Source organism: Crocodylus porosus, unplaced genomic scaffold, assembly GCF_001723895.1.
Source record: "Crocodylus porosus isolate Cpor-Errol unplaced genomic scaffold, CroPor_comp1, whole genome shotgun sequence".
Lineage (NCBI taxonomy): Eukaryota > Metazoa > Chordata > Crocodylia > Crocodylidae > Crocodylus > Crocodylus porosus.
In genome coordinates this window covers 504,167-517,276 of record NW_017728890.1, presented here as the reverse complement: position 1 = coordinate 517,276, position 13,110 = coordinate 504,167, and the positions used below count along the sequence as shown (strand labels likewise).

Genomic DNA, 13,110 nt, shown 5'->3' with positions numbered 1-13,110 from the left:
CCCAGGCTGGGGCACCAGGCACATGCTGGGGACACCCCTTCCTCAACCCAGTCTCAGCACCATTAAGTTGCACTCGACGTGCCCGGGGAGGCGGTCGGGGTGGAGCCCGGCCAGCTGGCTCTTGCTGATCCACACAGTGCTGCCGGGAGTGGGGGCTATGCATCTTCATCCCCAAACACCACAACCCACATGTCGGCTAACACGTCTCTGCCTCCTCTCCTTGTCTAGGGAGCCACTGGATTTCCTGGGGCTGCCGGACGAGTCGGACCGCCCGGCCCGAACGTAAGTGCACGGACTTCCCGGGGAGATACCACCTCCGCGGGGCCCCAGGGCTGCCATCTCGGGAGCACGTGCCGACCTCTCTCCGTTGGGGATGGTACATTCCTGGGGAGGAGGGCAGATATACCCATCGCCATCCATTGACACAGGACTCGCCAAGAGAAACTGGGCTAAATGGGCCCGCTGGTCTGAGCCAGGCAGCTGTTCCTAGCTCCCGGGTTGGTTTCCACATCGGGAAAACGAAGGAGAATGGAACCAAGACCCTGGAGCAGTTCCCAGCGCATGCACGGGGCGTCCCAACATCTTGTGCATTGTAGTAAATGTGGAGGCAAACGTGGGATGTTTAGCCCCAGTCTTACAGCTCTGCAGCTGCCATAATTGGTGCACGGGTCACTTGTTGCCTACACTGCAGGGACTGTGGTATCCATCTAAGCCCATGTGAAATGCCCTCCAGGTCTGAGGTGTAGCAGGGGCTCCTTGGCTTGATTCCTAGAGGGACCAGGCTCAGTCTGAAGGCTGGCACTCGCACAGGGATGGGTGGCGAGGGGGTCCATGGCCCGTTCTCTGTCCTCTGGGGATGAAGCGGGAGGTGGAGGAAAGCGAGGTGGAACCAGTGAGCAAAGGGGGACGTCCCCCCATTCTCACTACACCCCCGTGTTTCTCCTCCAGGGTAACCCAGGCCCCCCTGGCCCACCCGGCGCTTCTGGCAAAGATGGTCCCAAAGGTGCCCGTGGTGACGCAGGTCCATCTGGTCGTGCTGGCGACCCCGGTCTCCAAGGTCCTCCCGGTCCCCCTGGTGAGAAGGGCGAGTCCGGTGATGACGGTGCTCCTGTAAGTGTTCCCGCAGGCCCTGCTTCATGCCATGCACCATCCCCTTGGCTTGGGTCTCACCTTCACCTCTGTCTTCCAGGGTCCCGATGGTCCCCCCGGTCCTCAAGGCTTGGCAGGGCAGCGAGGTATTGTGGGTCTTCCTGGCCAGCGTGGTGAGAGAGGTTTCCCCGGCCTGCCTGGGCCTTCGGTAAGTAACTTCTTCCTATCTCCAGGCAGGATGAGCCATGCCTCGTCCCCATGCCCCCAGAGTCTTGGCCCAGGTTCCTCCACAGAGAAGGAATGAGGTGGAGGAATGAAGACAGTCTTGGGTGGCAGCAGATCGATGGGTCTTGAGCTGCAACAGGCAACACTGTTGAGTTGTCCCCTCCGTCTGGCCAGGGACAAAGGGGTGAGGCTGGTCATAGCACCCCCTAAACAGTGGATGCTGGCAGGGGACGATCTGCTGAGGATGGCGTGGATGGAGGAGGAAGTTGGTGGGCAAATCTAGGTGTTGTGGATCTTGGAGCAGGAGTATGCAGAGCCCATAGGTTACTTCGGCGAATGGAGATAAGAGCTGCACTTGTGTAGACAGACCTCCTCAGCTCCTGCCCCCACAGCTGCTAGTCACAAGCTCTGCTGAGGTGTCCACGGGGTTTCTAATCTTCCAGAAAACCCCAGGTAGACTTATTCAGGTGGACTTCTGCAGCTCCCTTGCTTGTCCACAGCTAGGCTATAAACCGTCCGAGCCCATCCTCATTGCTAGAGCCCACCAGCTCCAGGGAGCATCTGCAGTGGTCTCATATTCCAGCACCTAGGCTCTGTGTCCTTTTGCAGTTGGGCTTTTCTCTGTAGCTGTAGGGGACAGGACTAGGAGCAATGACCTCAGGCTTCAGCGGGGGAAGTTGAGGTTGGAGACGAGGAGGCACTTTCTGATTACGAGGCTGGTTAAGCACTGGAAGAGGCTGCTTAGAGATGTGGGGGCATCTCCAACCTTGGAAGTTTTCAAGAGCAGGTTGGACAGACTGGCTGGGATGATTTAGTCAAGGATGCGTTATCAGCAGATCAAGGGAAGTGAACTTTCCCTTCTATTCAGTACTGGTGAGGCCACATCTGGAGTCCAGTTTTGGGCCCCCCACTACAAAAGGGATGTGGATACATTGGAGAGAGTCCAACAGAGGGAAGTGAAAATGGTTCAGGGGCTGGGGCACATGACTTGTGAGGAGAGGCTGAGGGAACTGGGCTTATTTAGTCTGGAGAAGAGAAGACTGAGGGGGGGATTTAATAGCAGCCTTCAAGTCCTTGAAGAAGGGTTGCAAAGAGGATGGAGCTGGCCTGTTCTCAGTGGTGGCAGGTGGCAGAACAAGGAGCAACAGGCTCACACTGCAGCAAGGGAGGTTTAGGTTAGATATTAGGGAAAACTTTCCCATGAGGAGGGTGGTGAAGCACTGGAACAGGCTCCCCAGAGAGGTAGTAGCATCTCCATCCTTGGAGGTTTTTAAGACCTGGCTAGACAAAGCTTTGGTTGGGATGATCTAGTTGGGGCCGGTCCTGCTTTGAGCAGGACCTTGGACTAGATGTGACCTCATAAGGTCCTTTCCAGCTCAATTTTCATGTGATCCTAAGATGCTCATAGGTTGCTTGCACAACATTCAGCATTGGCCCAGAGCAGGTTGTGTTACGGAGCCCATTTCACTAGGGGTCCCTGGATTGTTTCAAGCAGGTGCACCACGGGAAGAGCTGCTTGGGTTGCAGTGCTCGCAGGTCTATTGGGTGTTGTGAGCCCTGAGCTTCCAGCCTGGGGGATGAAAACCTCCACAGACCCATCCACCAGCCCTTTGCCAAGGCTTGAGGGGCACTGATGTGTGGCTGGACCTTTACCCAAGGCTGGATTTCACTTGGCTGGTGGGTCCAGGCCTCCGTAGATTTTCCAACCCCCTCAGAAGCTCTGGAGATGCTCTACAAGCATCAACCCTGCCCCCCTTGAGCATAGAGGTCCCGTTTGAGGACTCAGTACCTTTCTAGGCCTGGGTCTTGTTCTTGTCTGAAATTCTGAGTTTTTGTGGCAGAAACTGAACAAAGATTTGATTTTTCTTTTTTGCGGGCCCTTGAAAAGTCACAATTTTCAGTAGAAAACAGACACCTTCAGCAATGGTTTTGTTGCATCCAAGACCCTCATCTAGTCCTGGAAAACATTTTCGAGGGACAGTTTCCTACCAGTTGTACCCAGTCCATCCCTGCACACAAGGTCTCTGTTGCTTGTAGCATTTTTGGAATCCCTTGGCCAGTGTGACTCTTGGTTGGCACGACAGGCCTGGCCATTATTTTGTGTTGCCTGTTTCATAAGCGCCTGGTGTGGCCACCTTGGATTTGGCAAAACCATTTTCCTTGCCCTGGAGCTATCAGCTGGAAGCTTTTGGGCAGGAAGGACCCGCACGTCTTGACACAAACCCTGCCAATGTTGATGGACTGGCCCCTCTGCTGAGCTGCGTCAGAAAAGAGGATAGTTCAGTCTGGGCCTTAGGAAGGAGAGTGGCTAAGAGGGGAGCACAAAAGACCCCTGTATCACCCAGGGAGTTAACCCTTCGCAGCTTGACTCGTGTCTCTGTCTTTTAGGGTGAGCCCGGTAAACAAGGAGCTCCTGGATCTTCTGGTGACCGAGGTCCACCTGGTCCCGTGGGTCCCCCTGGTCTGACTGGTCCCCCTGGTGAAACTGGACGTGAGGTAAGCAACAAAATTGGCCCCAGCATTGGCATTTTGGAAACAGGCTGAAGCCAAAAGCCAAGCTAGGGGTGACATGGTCACTGGTGGAGCTCTCAGCCTCATCCCATTCCAGCCTGAGAAGTGAATATCATGGACCCCAGACCCAGCATCACATGGGAAGGACCAGGAATTGGGCACCACTAAGTCCAGCATGCCTAGGGCAGCCCAGTTTCTGGTTCTTTTCCTGGGAAGCTTTTGCTTGGCCAGTGAGAGCCTGTGACCAGCTGCTTTGCCAAGCCCACCGTGTGCCACTTTGTGTCTGGAGATGGCTCCATGGACACAGCCGACATCTCTGACCATCTCTTCTGCTCGTTCCCAGGGCAGCCCTGGATCTGATGGTCCCCCAGGCCGAGACGGCGCAGCTGGAGTGAAGGTGAGTTCAGCAAAGGGAGGTTTCCCTCTCCAGTGCGGAGGTACCAGTTGCTCTTCTCCAGATGTTGCCCCCACCCTGAGTCAGGGCACCCATGGCTGGGGGTCTCATTGGGTGCCATCAGATCTCCCACTGCTTCTTCTCCAAGCTCCAAAGCAGGTCAGACAGGTTGTCCCTTTCCAGCTTGGCCACATACCCTGGGCATCACATGCTGGGCAAGCTGCGTCAGAGACTACTCCTGTGTTGGCACAGTTGTTCACCTGTGCCTGGCAGGAGTGAGCCACTTCCCTCCCTCTGGTCCCAAGCAGCTCTAGGACATTTTCAGCTTCCCGAAGGCTGTCACTGCCCCATCCACACTATGCCAGGGTGCTTGCCATTTGCACACCACATCCAGACAAAGGGCAGAGGCTCCCTCTGGACCCAGATAGGAGAAGCAGTGGTGCCACCTTGGGCAGGCAGAGCCACTTCCCTGGGCAGAGTACAGGTCAGGGAGGGGCTGGGCCTTCATAACCACGTCTGTCTCTGGCAGGGTGATCGCGGTGAAACAGGTGCCATTGGCGCTCCCGGTGCTCCTGGCGCTCCTGGTGCTCCAGGTCCCGTCGGTCCAACTGGCAAACAAGGAGACCGAGGAGAAGCAGTAAGTACCTGGCATCTCTCACCCCAAACTGACATCCTCCCTAGCACCAGAGAAAGCAGAGCATCATGGCAAGGGCTCATGTTCTCACTGGGGACCACCTGGAACCCAGCATCGGCACTGACTACTCAGAAGTACCCTCTCCAGCGCAATCAGTACTTGAGTACTAGTACAGTGAGGGCACTGAGTACTTGAAAGTCCTGCCCAGAGCAGGGGGAAGGCTCTGAATTTTGAAGCGGTGCCATCCAGGCAACAAGGTCTTGGCTTGTCTTGCTGGGGCACGAGAAGTTTGCAGAGCAGATGCTCTGAATACAGGTATGGAAAGGAACTGCTGAACTTCTCTTAAGGATGAGAGCAGGGGAAGTTGTTGCAGGGCAGGCAGCCCACAGGCCGGAGGTCCAGTGCATCTCATGGGCGATGGAGGTGTTCTCATCCCATTAGGGAATGCTTGCAATAGCCTGTGATAGATGCAGCCAAGCAGAAGAGCTCGGGTAGCACCTGAAGCATCCTTTCTACCAGCTGCAGAAGCAAGAAAGTATTTAGGCTAATGAGGGGGGAAATTGCCATTTCCCCAGGGAGACAGAGAGGGAGGGGATTGACCTCTGCCACCTAGCCATTAGTCCCAGGGCTGGGGTGCAAGGCACTCTGGTAGATGCCCATGTTCATGTACCAGGAGAATGAACTGGGCACTCAAACCCTGTGGTGCGTTACAGCGGGAGCCCTCCTCCACTGGGCACAGCTTCTCACCGTTAACCTTCGTCTCTCTCCCCAGGGTGCTCAAGGTCCTATGGGCCCCTCCGGTCCTGCTGGCGCCCGGGGCATGCCGGTGAGTAGTCCGCGTACCAGATGTACGTGCCCGCTGCCCAGGGCAGCAAAACAACCTCAGCGCTGGGTGATGCCTGCAGCCCAGGCAGGCGCTTGGCGCCTCTACATCTCAGGCTGCTACATGCCTGGGGGAGGCACAGGCTGGGCACCCCTGGCCAGTAGAGGCACGGGGCTGGTTTCAGCTTGGAAGCTACACGTGCCTGCGGGGAGTGGGGTAATGGGGGGTGGGCTCTGCATGGTGCTCTGCACAATGGCTGCAGTGCGGTACGGGGGCTCGCGTTGTTGCACGACCACATTGAACCCACCTGTGCAGTGCAGCGTGGGGCAGGGTGGACCTCACTGTGTGCTCAGCAAAGCCTTGAGCGTAATACAGCCATCATGCCCTATGGCATGTTGAGCATGTGTGCGTCACATCTTGTGGCATGTTTAACATGTGTATGTTATGCCATGTGGCATATTCAATGTCTGCATGTCATGCCTGGCAGCATGTTGAACATGTGTACCTCATGCCTTGTAGCATGATGAACGTGTGTTTGTCATGCCCTCTGGCATGTTGAACGTGCACATCATGCCCTGTGCTGTGTTGCGGTGGGCGTCATTGTAGCACACCTTCCTGTGTGTTGCGTGAGGCCCCGTGTTGCATGCTCAGCTGCACTAGGGTCTGTGCTGTGATCCCTCCTGCCTCGGGCTGACAGCTCCTCTCCCTTCCTCCCTTCCAGGGTCCTCAAGGTCCACGCGGTGACAAGGGTGAAGCTGGAGAGGCTGGCGAAAGAGGGCTGAAGGGTCACCGCGGCTTCACCGGCCTGCAGGGCCTGCCTGGACCCCCTGTAAGCACATCTTCATCCTCCCGGGCAAGCTCCTGGCAGGGCTGGGGGCTGTTCCCAGCTGGGCAGGGCCATAGGGTGTCCCCCACCCGCTGCCCCTGCCTGGCTGGGGGTGGGGCTGGGTCCTCGAGGGAAGCCCTGCACATGCTGAGCTCTGAACTGTGGCTTTGCTTTCTCCCCAGGGTCCTTCTGGAGACCAAGGTGCTACCGGCCCCGGCGGCCCTGCTGGGCCCAGGGTAAGTCCGGGTTCTGGCATGGGGTGCAGTGGTTGGGGCAGGGGGAGCGGGGTTTGCTGCTCTGGGTAAAAGGCCTGAAGAGCAGCAAGGTGCAGAGCAGGGCATCACTCTCTTTCTCACAAACATGTGCACGCAGTCACACACACACACATAGTGTATCTCATACACATACATACAGTCTCTCTCACACATGCACACTCCCACCCACCACCTTCCACACACACAAACCACCCCCCCTACCACACCCACACACACCCACACACACACACAGGCCCAGCTCTGTCTTCGGTAATAAGCCTCCACAGTCTTCAGGGACAGGCCATTTGGTTTCTGATGGGACCGACTGGTTCCTGCCTTCCCCCCGCAGAGCAGAGCCCAGGCGTAAGCCAACAGCAGGCGGGGAAAGCGGCTGCTGGGCTTCTGCTCCCCATTCTGGGCTAGCCAAGGAGGTCTGAGCAGCCGCGTGTAGTGTAGCAAGCTCTGTGCACGCGGGTGTGCATGGGCGGGGGTGTGGGCGCATCTGTCTAGCAGATGGGACTAGAACCACTATTGTTTGTGTCATGCCCCCTATACTGCTAATAGCTGAGGGCCTCCCTTATGCCATTGGGAATCTCCAGTAGGTGTTAGCCAGGTCAGAGATCACCCCTAAGCTTGGAGGGGTTGCAGCACACAGCAGGGGCCAAGCACAAAATCCAGGGATTTGTGATGCTCTTAATTAGACGGCTGTGTCATTAGCACAGTTTGCCTCATGCCTGGCCTGGCTCTCACTCCTGCGCTGTGACTTTTTCCTAGGGTCCTGCCGGCCCTGTTGGCCCCTCTGGCAAAGACGGCTCCAATGGCATGCCCGGCCCCATCGGTCCTCCCGGCCCCCGCGGGCGTAGCGGCGAACCCGGTCCTGCTGTAAGTACCCGGCTCCCGGCAGAGCTGCCAGCCCCTGGCGCGGGACTTGGGCATCACCCCCAGCTGCGGGGTCAGCTCTTGGAGCCTTTGGGAGTGCTCGCTCGGACAATTCCTCCATTGCCCGAGCACGCCCATCACCCCCAGTTGCTCCATCACCACCCTCCACCCCAGGGAGTCTCTTCGCCAGCTGTCCCAGTGGCCCACTGAGCTCTGTTGGCTCAGTCCATCCCTGTTCCCACCGTTCTCCACCGTCAAGGGCTCCACTTCCCTGCAGCTTCATTGCATGAGTCCACCCCTTGCAGACCCCCCAACACCTTTGTGGCTCTCTCATTTTCAAGCAGAGCAGCCTCCAGGATCCGGTCACTGTCCTATGTCCCATTTATCTCACCGTGGCCTTATCTGCCCCCAGGAAGGGGAGGGGTGGGATGGGATGGGATGGGATGGCAGGGGGCGAATATCAGCCAGACTAGATCAGAGTCCTAAACCTCTCCTCTCCCCAACCCAGGGTCCTCCTGGAAACCCTGGCCCCCCTGGCCCTCCTGGCCCCCCAGGCACTGGTATCGATATGTCAGCCTTTGCTGGCCTGGGCCAGACCGAGAAGGGCCCCGACCCCATCCGGTACATGCGCGCGGACCAGGCCTCGACCGGTCTGCGGCAGCATGACGCTGAGGTGGATGCCACGCTGAAGGCCCTCAACAACCAGATCGAGAGCATCCGCAGTCCGGAGGGCTCCAAGAAGAACCCGGCCCGCACCTGCCGCGACCTCAAGCTCTGCCACCCTGACTGGAAGAGCGGTGAGTGCCAAGCGCCATGCCATGGGCTGGGCTCAGGTGCCTCTGGCAATGCTGCTCCTGCCCTGTAATATCCAAGTGCTGCTGCAGTCCTGGCCACCTCCTGCCGCAGAGCCCTGTCTTGCCCCATGCCAGCCCTAAGTGTTTGCAAGACCCCTCTCTCCAGCTTCCTCTCCCCAGAAGATCTCTGCTAGTGCATTGCAGTCCTGACAGCCACTCCCTGGGGTCACCCCCTGCACAGCCCTGCAGCTGCTTTACCCCCTTTTTACACCCAAAACTCCAAGGTCTGTGTGTCTCCCACCCCGCAGGTGACTACTGGATCGACCCGAACCAGGGCTGCACCTTGGATGCCATTAAAGTCTTCTGTAACATGGACACTGGTGAGACCTGCGTCTACCCCAACCCTGCCAGCATCCCCCAGAAGAACTGGTGGACCAGCAAGACCAAGGAGAAGAAACACATCTGGTTTGGAGAGACCATCAATGGGGGCTTCCACGTAAGTCGCTACGCTTCAGCATGCCCAGCCGGCCTGTCCTGGTCGAGGAGGGGTGGGATGATCTTGCTGAAGGGCTGGGATGGGAAGAGGATGCCTTTTTGTTGTAGTGCCCGAACTTTCCTAACTTTCAAAGCCCCAGTTTGAGACCACTTCAAAGCACCAGTTCTTAAAACACAGGCTCCAGGCTGGAGCTGGGCAACATTTTCTGTTAGCCTGCATGGAAATTTCCACTGAAATTTCAGCCCTATCCCACTCCCCCACCCACAAAGGTGGGCAAAAGTGTCCTTGAAACATCAGCATCTCTCATACATGGATGGAAACAGATATCCTAGAATGGGAAGGGGATGCGATTTGTCTTCCCGGTGGAAGCAAGAGCACAATATTTGTCCAGCTGACAGTTGTCTGTCTCATTTAAGTTAACTGTGCTAATGTGAGGATGAGGATGACAATCAGATATGTAACTATTCTAAGCTCTTGAGCATAAGGGCTCCAGCTTTCATGGGAGCCCAAGTGAGTTAGACACCTGAACAGCCTTCATCACAAGTTTAAAGGTCTGAGATGAATTATCTTCCATAACCTTCTCTGCTTTCACAGCTGACACTTCGGCTAACGCAGCTCTAATCCTCTCATCTTGCCCCCTTCCAGTTCAGCTATGGTGACGACAACCTGGCTCCCAACACAGCCAACATCCAGATGACCTTCCTGCGCCTCCTGTCCACTGAAGGCTCCCAGAACATCACCTACCACTGCAAGAACAGCATCGCCTACATGGACGAGGCCTCCGGCAACCTGAAGAAAGCCATCCTGATCCAAGGCTCCAATGACGTCGAGATCCGGGCAGAGGGCAACAGCAGGTTCACGTACAGTGCCTTGGAGGACGGCTGCACGGTAAGTGGATGGGAGTGACCGACCCCGAGTGCTTGGGGAGTGACCGACCCCGAGTGCTTGGGATTTGCATAACAGGACACCTGCAAGGCCATGCACCAGTGTTCTTCACTGAGGATTAAGTAGTGAGCCCAGGAAGTCTCACTCGCACTGCTTCATCCATGGAGAAACTGAGGCACAGCAATTTAGGGCTAAATCTTCCTTGCCAGGAATAGAGAATCAATTCCCAGGAGTTCACCTTAAGATTTTTTAAAGGGCCCCTGCCACTTCGTGTGTTGCTGTATTATCTACAGCCACTATCTGTGATTGGGGCCCTATTAGGGAAGGCGGGGGGCATAGACACACAGTAAGATGTAGTCTCTGCTGCAGTCCTGAAGAGACGAGACATAGGAAGGGGAACCTGAGGCATGAATCCACGGTGCTCTGCCATACGAGCCATGACATAGGATGGGGGATTCTTACTAATTCAGCCTGCCACTCCACCTCAGGGCAGCCAGTTTTGAGTGACAACATCCAGTAATTCCTGCTTTCTGCCTTCCTCTCTTCCCAGAAACACACCGGCAAATGGGGCAAGACAGTTATCGAATACCGATCACAGAAAACCTCGCGCCTGCCCATCGTTGACATTGCTCCTATGGACATTGGTGGAGCCAATCAGGAATTTGGTGTTGACATCGGTCCAGTCTGCTTCTTGTAAAAAAAAAAAAAAAAAAAAGGAAGAGCATCGGTGTGTTTTTTTTAAATCCAGTCCAATACCATAAAGCAGCCCCCCCAAGGACCTGAGTACTTTCCAATCACTTGTACGACTTCTGCACTGAGTGGCTGAAACAACCCCCAACTCCCATCCATCCACACACTTGCACGTTGGGCAGACTGCAGAATAAAACCATGGTGTTATTTATTTATTGTCTTCCTGGAAGACCTATTGTTTAGGTCAGGTGGAGATGGGAATCTAACTGGCAGGTATGAAGGCCCCCTTCCCACAAAACAGACATCCCAAGTAAGTTACAGGTATAAATAATCCCACTCCCTTCCCCGTGTATATCTTCAGCAGGAGTGCTATGTATAATACAATGACAACAAAAATGGTGCTATTCTTGTAAAACACGTCTGTATTTTTTAACATCAATTGATATATAAAAAAAAAAAAAAACTTTGTTGGAAAGTACAAGTCGATCTGAGCTTTGTTTTTTTTTTTTGTCTTGGCCTTTGTCTTCCTTCTCCATTTGAGAACTTGTTGTTTGACTGCTTTCCCTTCCCCCATGACTAAAATAAAGGAAGTTTTAGGGTCAAATCTCAAGCTTTCCTGGTTTTAAGCTACCTCACACTGAAAAAAAAAAAAATTAAAAAGGAAAAAAAATTGAAACACATCTTGAAACGACAGGAGCAGAAAACACAGGCGCCTTGAGATTTCTAGGAAGGGAATCATGCTTTCCATTCCAGCTGCTCTTCCCCGCCGGCGCGGTAACAGGCCTGATCGGGGTACTGCTGGGTCTTCACTCACTTGCTGTCTCACTTCTGTGGCTGACATAGTTGGAAAAATTAAGGAGGATGAGCCAGGTAGTAATGCAAGGTTGGGGGCAGGGTGGGGGATGGAGATCAAGCATGAGAGCTGCTCTGTGGGGCATCCCATCTTCCCCAAGTCTTATGAATTGATATGGCAATGGCTGGAAGGCGCCTGAGATGCAAAGGAAACCTTTGGCAAGAGGGAAGATTTGGGTGACAGCCGCTCAAAGTTTCTCCTAACATTTCCTTTCCAAAACTAGGCAAGTGAATTGACCCCTAAACCTCTCTAACTCTGTGCCTGGCATCTTCGAGATCCTTGCAAGACTGGAAGGGAAATGGGGGAAGAGGAACCTAACAGTGAACAAGGAAGCTGTACTAGTTTGTATATGTAAAATAGGGTTTTAAACAAAATTTTGATCACACGATCATGATTCAAAGTGTGGGAGAATTTGTAGCCACTACACATACCCCCAACTTTCTGTGAAAGACCTCTGGCCCTTCTCTTGGCCCCCCTCCCTCTTCCCCCGCCCCAGACACTCTCATTTTTCTGCACTAAAGGTAGAATGCTTTTCCTATTAAAGAAAAAAAAAAATTAAAAAGACACCTTTGTGGAATTTTCTTGATTTGTATTCATTTCCACCCTTGGATGTAATCGTTGTTGAATGTCTTATCGTATCTGGGCGATTTGATGAGGAAGCGAAACGACACAAATAAAGCTTTTAATTAAAAAAACAAACAAACCATAAACCAACCAGAACGGCTCAGTTCCTGATTTAAGCATTAAAAATAACCCTTCTGTCTTCTAAAAGCAACTGCAAAGTGAAGGTGGGGGTGGGCAGGGGGCGGAAACCCCCCCCCCTGTTGATTTAGTTTAAACCAGCTTGCAAAATTAATCTTAATTCATCTAGTGTAGATGCGTGCTTAAACTTCAGTGCATGGGAACACTTTACTGGAGGGTGTTGCCGTGGCCTGTGGTTCTGCAAGTCCTGTTATGGGGTGGCATTCTGCTTCAAGCCCCAGCTGGCAAAGGCAAGTGACTAGAGGGGAGCATCTTGGTTTCTGTTTTGAAGAAGAAAAGCTGTACTGGAGACGGCGCGCTGTGCTGTCAGGAGGAACGGTCCCACTTCAAGGGTGGTTCAGCTTCAGAGCAGGGGAATCTCTATCCCTGGAGCTAAAGAGGCGGTGAGACAGACACTTGACTGAGATGGTTTAAGTCATGAACAAGCCTGCCTTGGGGAGGGAGGGGGGAGGTTGGACTAGCTGGGACCTCACAAGGTCCCTGCCAGCCCTTCTATACTGTGAATTTAGGCATGTAGAGAAAAGGATTCAAACTAGCTAAAGGCTAAGTAAGACATATTTTGTTAAAAAATCATGATTTTCATAACCAGGATTCACAATGCTGCACTGACTAGGGCTGCAACTAGTCTGCTTAACTTGCTGCACAGGACAAGTCACTCTTTTCAGGCTCAAGCCCCTAATTTATTCATCAAAAAATAAGACTGAAAACCAGGGTTTTTAAATACCCTTGAGGAACATCTAATGCTTCTGCCACAATCTTACAGCCCAGGAGTTCAGAAATGTGACCAGGACAGGTTGGACAAATGGGCAGAAAACAATAGAATGCAATTGAACAAGGAGAAATGCAAAGTGCTGCACCTAGGGAGAAAAAATGTCCAGCACACCTACTACCTAGGAAATGAGCTGCTCGGTAGCACAGAAGCAGAAAGGGATCTTGGAGTCCTAGTGGACTCCAAGATGAACGTGAGTTGTCAGTGTGACGAAGTCATCAGAAAA

At 54.1% G+C, this 13,110-nt stretch overlaps 1 protein-coding gene across 1 annotated transcript in view; it reads left to right on the top strand.

Annotated features, from left to right (window-relative positions):
* Positions 1-11,161, top strand: part of LOC109323229 (collagen alpha-1(II) chain-like) — a 44,554-nt gene extending 33,393 nt beyond the window's left edge. The window contains exons 43-56 of the mRNA XM_019554689.1: positions 229-282; positions 949-1,110; positions 1,190-1,297; positions 3,703-3,810; positions 4,169-4,222; positions 4,749-4,856; positions 5,626-5,679; positions 6,398-6,505; positions 6,685-6,738; positions 7,531-7,638; positions 8,144-8,432; positions 8,738-8,925; positions 9,571-9,813; positions 10,361-11,161. Of these exons, the coding sequence (XP_019410234.1) occupies positions 229-282; positions 949-1,110; positions 1,190-1,297; positions 3,703-3,810; positions 4,169-4,222; positions 4,749-4,856; positions 5,626-5,679; positions 6,398-6,505; positions 6,685-6,738; positions 7,531-7,638; positions 8,144-8,432; positions 8,738-8,925; positions 9,571-9,813; positions 10,361-10,507 (1,785 nt within the window). The 3' untranslated portion in view covers positions 10,508-11,161. The remainder of the gene's footprint in view (positions 1-228; positions 283-948; positions 1,111-1,189; positions 1,298-3,702; positions 3,811-4,168; positions 4,223-4,748; positions 4,857-5,625; positions 5,680-6,397; positions 6,506-6,684; positions 6,739-7,530; positions 7,639-8,143; positions 8,433-8,737; positions 8,926-9,570; positions 9,814-10,360) is intronic.
* The last annotated feature ends 1,949 nt before the right edge of the window (positions 11,162-13,110 follow it).